Genomic DNA, 4,472 nt, shown 5'->3' on the forward strand with positions numbered 1-4,472 from the left:
TGGTGGTGACCAAGACTGGAAAACTTGGAGAGCGCTAAATCGTTTGAGAAGCGGAGTTGCGCGGTCAAGGGATAACAGACGGCGATGGGGTTTCTTGGAAGGAGACGTTCTGTGTGACTGTGGGGTGGTTTAAACTACTCCCCACTTATATGTTTGTCCACTAGCTCCTGTATCATGTGAGACAGGAGATTTGATGACGGCTAATTCAGCCGCTATTGACGTGGCCCGTTTCTGGGCAAGACATGTATAAGTATTTTTATGCCTCGACTCGATTAATAATAATAATTGAGCCAAAGTTAAAGGTGCGATAAAGCTCAAAGGTCAATCCATGTTTTAATTTTCACATAATCCAATTGTAACCGCTTTCCTCATCTAGTAAGCTTTTAACGTATATTTTGATAAGTACAGTAGACTCTCTCAAATTCGGGCATTTGGGACCAAAATATCACTCGAATTAATGGCCTCTATACACTAGTAGAAATGTCTTTTTAAAGAAAATTTTCCCTATCCTGTAGGCAGAAACGTCAGAACTTTTTTATAAAAGGCAATTTTTTACGAAAATTGCTTCTAGTGTGTAGACATCAGAGAGAAATTCGGGCGACAAACTTTTTGAAGTGCAACGAGTTTTTATTCATCTGCACAGACATTATCATTTACATTATCATTTACGTTTACATACTCATTATTTCGTAATTTTTTTGAAAATCTTTTAATAATGCAAAATCACATCAAAACTAAGGCAAAGTTGAGTATTTTTGCTTCATTTGATAATCATAATCAAATTTAGAAAATAACAACTAACTGTTTTCAAATGTATAGTAAAGTCTTCTAAATTCGAACGCTCGGGGGGTATTTTTGACATTTCTCATCTCCCAAATTCGAACGATTTTTTCAAAACTAACGAAATTTGTGTGAGATTAAATTGTACTTTGAATCAAATTCCCGTACTTTCTCCCAAGTCTTAGTGGTAACATACTTCCTTTTCATTTTACACGACCATAATGTATGTAAACATTCAGGAAGAAGCACATACAGTAGAGTCTCTCAAATCTGAATCTCTCAAATTCGAACGCCGCCCGTTTGGATTCAAAATGTCAATTGTGAGATTATGTTAGAAAGTTCGTATTCTATTCTAGGTGAATAAAAATCATATTTATGTGCTTCTTCCTGAATGTTTACATACATTATGAACGTATAAAACGAAAAGGAAATATGTTGCCACTGACTTGCGAGAAAGTACGGGAATTTGGTTCAAAGTATACAATTTAATCTCACACAAATTTCGTTAGTTTTGAAAAAATCGTTCGAATTTAGGAGATGAGAAATGTCAAAAATACGCCCCGAGCGTTCGAATTTAGAAGACTCTACTGTAAATATGATTTTCAGTCACCAAGAATACGAATTTTCTAACATAACCTCGCAATTGGCATTTTGAATCCAAACGGCGTTCGAATTTGAGAGATTCAGATTTGAGAGACTCTACTGTAGATAGAATTCATTATTCATCAAATATTGGAATAAAAATCCATCATTTTAATCAATTTATTTTTAGTGTCCAATGTTATCTTCAAAGTGTCCAAAATAAGAAACTGGACAAAATTATGAGCCTTTCCCCTATATTTTAATTATTATTATTTGAAGTTTTTTATCTAATAATAAATATCACCTTGTATCTTGCATCCCTACTCGATTCTATGAACTCATTACTCTCATTACAGCGTCTTCACTTACCCGTCAGGTATTTGTAAGTATATACAATAGGCCATCCGGGAAGTGGTTTTTGTTGTCAAGTGCGTTTTGTTGTTTTTGCTCTCTCCAATAAATGCGATTTCTCCGGCACTTTTCGAAGATGTCTACTCCCGGAATCTCATGTAAGTACCTCCCCAGAGACTGAGGATTCATTTTCTGCTATTAAAGTGGTTTTCCAATAGCCCTGCGATACAAATATCTCGAGCGAAAGGAGGCCTTCAAGGAGGACAGTCTGAAGAAGAAAGAACCCTTCTCGTTGTTCCACGAATGGTTTCAGGAGGTTCTCAATGATAAACTGGTGGAGGAGCCCAATGCCATGTGCCTCTCCACGGTTGGGAAGTGAGTTTTTTTGTGGTTCCGTAAAGGGAGACTGAGAAATAATGGGGATTTTCGTGGGTTTTTAGGGATGGGCAACCATCCTCGAGATATGTCCTGCTCAAGGGTTATTCCGATGCTGGGATTACATTTTTCACGAACTATGAGAGTCGCAAGGCTCAGGAGATGCTGAATAATCCAAAAGTTGCGCTGAATATGTACTGGTTTGCTCACAAGAGACAAATCCGGGTGGAAGGGATTGTTTCCAAGGTAAGTGAGAAGGAATCTGAGGATTACTTCCGGGAGCGTCCTGTTGAGAGCCAGATGAGTGCATCGATCAGTCGGCAGAGTCAGAAGGTTCCTAGTAGGGAATATTTGGATGAATTGATGGCGGGAGTCAGGAAGAAGACTGAGGCTGAAGGGAAGGTGCCAATGCCCAATTGGGGTGGGTATTTGGTCAAGCCGCATCTCTTTGAGTTCTGGCAGGGTCAATCGAACAGACTCCACGACCGCATTGTCTTCCGGCGATATCCGGGAGTGGAGAAGGAAGTCGATGGGACTCTGACCAAGGAAGGGGACGACGGATGGGTCTATGAGCGATTAGCTCCGTAAATTGGGCAGAAAATGGGGGGGAAATCTCGTCTTCCAAAAATTTCTAGTCTCATTCCAAAAGGCATTTGGCAGTAAAAGCTTGGTGATAGATCATGTGAACGAGCAAAAGCAGCTGATAAGGATGAGAGGAAGAAATCTATTAATAGACTTTGTAGACGGAGTAATTCCACTTTTAGCGAGACAATAAAACACTTTTGGAAAATTGTTTGAAGAACAAAGTGTGGTAGATTGTGTATTTTATTTCTCACAGAAGGAATATAAAAAAGAGGAAAAAATGGAGAAAAATAAAGATTATACAAAAGAAAAAAATATATATTAATAATTTCGGGAGAGATCAAGATGATAAATTAGCATTATATGTTTCTTTCTCTACAATCAGTTAATCATTTGAATTAATACATAAATTTATAAGCTACCTTGTAGTTTCTATTTTTTTCTGTTGATTTTTCTTGGTATTGCTCTCAGGATTATCTCTCTGGAAACATTTTTTTTCTTTCTAAAGATTTTTCTCAAGTTTTTTTTCGCTCATGAATTGGATTTTCTTTTGTTTAACATTTATTTAATGGTAATTTGGGTTAACATTTATATTTGTATTTTCTTATGTTCTTGTTCTTATTTTCTTGGTTCCGGACAGGTAAGTCAATATCTTTTTTGTTGTGTTCTATTTTCTTCCTCTTAAATATTTTTCTCACAATTCATTTATTTTCTTTTGCCTAAAGAGAGGTTTTGACTGCAAAAATATCACAGTTTTACACTATTCAGCAGTCTTGGTTTAAATTTAGAGATAGATTTTTGTTACATTAAATGGATGTTGGAAAGGAAAATCTGGATTTTATTTACTTTCTAGCGGGAAATTTAACGACAAAGGCTCACATTTAATTTTTTCCACAGGAGTGTTGGTAAATTACACGGTATTAATACAGCGTATTGTAATAAATTACACTGGTCGAAAAGTTAGGTTATTCGGCGTTACTCGCCATAGCTCGCTGTTCCTGTTTATAGTTCGTACTCAGTTTTTTGCGCATCTGAATTTTATTAATTCTCTATCTTTTTGAAACCTTGTTACAGTAGATTTTTTCAAATTCGGACATTTTAAATCCAAAATGTCATTTGAATAACAGAGAAAATCGGGCGTGAAATAGTTTGAAAGCTAACGAAATTTTGTTTAATTACGTAATATTATTTACTGTGAATTGCTTGAAAATTCTCGAATACGAAAAATCACAAGATAAAATTAATGCCCTGGACACACTAATAGCTTACACTCAGTCCCGGCATAAATTCCTTCGGGATTATGCACCTGACGGAATTATGCACATACAATTATACACATTTGCCTACCCTTGGGAGTCAATTTATGAACTCATTTTTCAAATACGCCTGAATGTATACTATGGTGCGACGCGGGACATTTGAAAACATTTTGCTACTTTTTCAGAATAAACCTTTAATTTCTTTTATTAAAGTAAATTTTTTAAATATTCTAACCATTTATTGAAGAACTCTGGCCAAAAAGTACTGTTTGTTAATGTATTTCGGGAATCTGAGAACCAGAACTAGGGACCAAACGGTTAGAGATAAACACTAGGGGTTTTCATGATTCCTCTCATTAGTCAACCTTCGCATGCCCTTTAATTTATATTAAAGATTCATCATCATTATCATCATTTTCAACCGCTTATCCCTATTATGGCCGCGGGCTTAGAACATCCAGATTAACAGCCTACGCCAGCTGATCCTTCACTACTTCAGGTAGATGTTCGAGTTCGTTCGATCCCAAGGCGCTTCAAGGCAAG

General features: G+C 36.4%; 1 protein-coding gene across 1 annotated transcript; it reads left to right on the top strand.

Annotated features, from left to right (window-relative positions):
• The first annotated feature begins 1,766 nt into the window (after nt 1-1,766).
• On the top strand, nt 1,767-3,096 carry LOC129810197 (pyridoxine-5'-phosphate oxidase-like). The gene is made up of 3 exons (XM_055860521.1): nt 1,767-1,871; nt 1,932-2,088; nt 2,154-3,096. Exons 1-3 carry the CDS (start codon nt 1,823-1,825, stop codon nt 2,674-2,676), a joined length of 729 nt encoding a protein of 242 aa, XP_055716496.1. The 5' UTR covers nt 1,767-1,822; the 3' UTR covers nt 2,677-3,096.
• The last annotated feature ends 1,376 nt before the right edge of the window (nt 3,097-4,472 follow it).

The sequence above is a fragment of the Phlebotomus papatasi genome, chromosome 1 (assembly GCF_024763615.1).
Source record: "Phlebotomus papatasi isolate M1 chromosome 1, Ppap_2.1, whole genome shotgun sequence".
Classification (NCBI taxonomy): Eukaryota; Metazoa; Arthropoda; class Insecta; order Diptera; family Psychodidae; genus Phlebotomus; species Phlebotomus papatasi.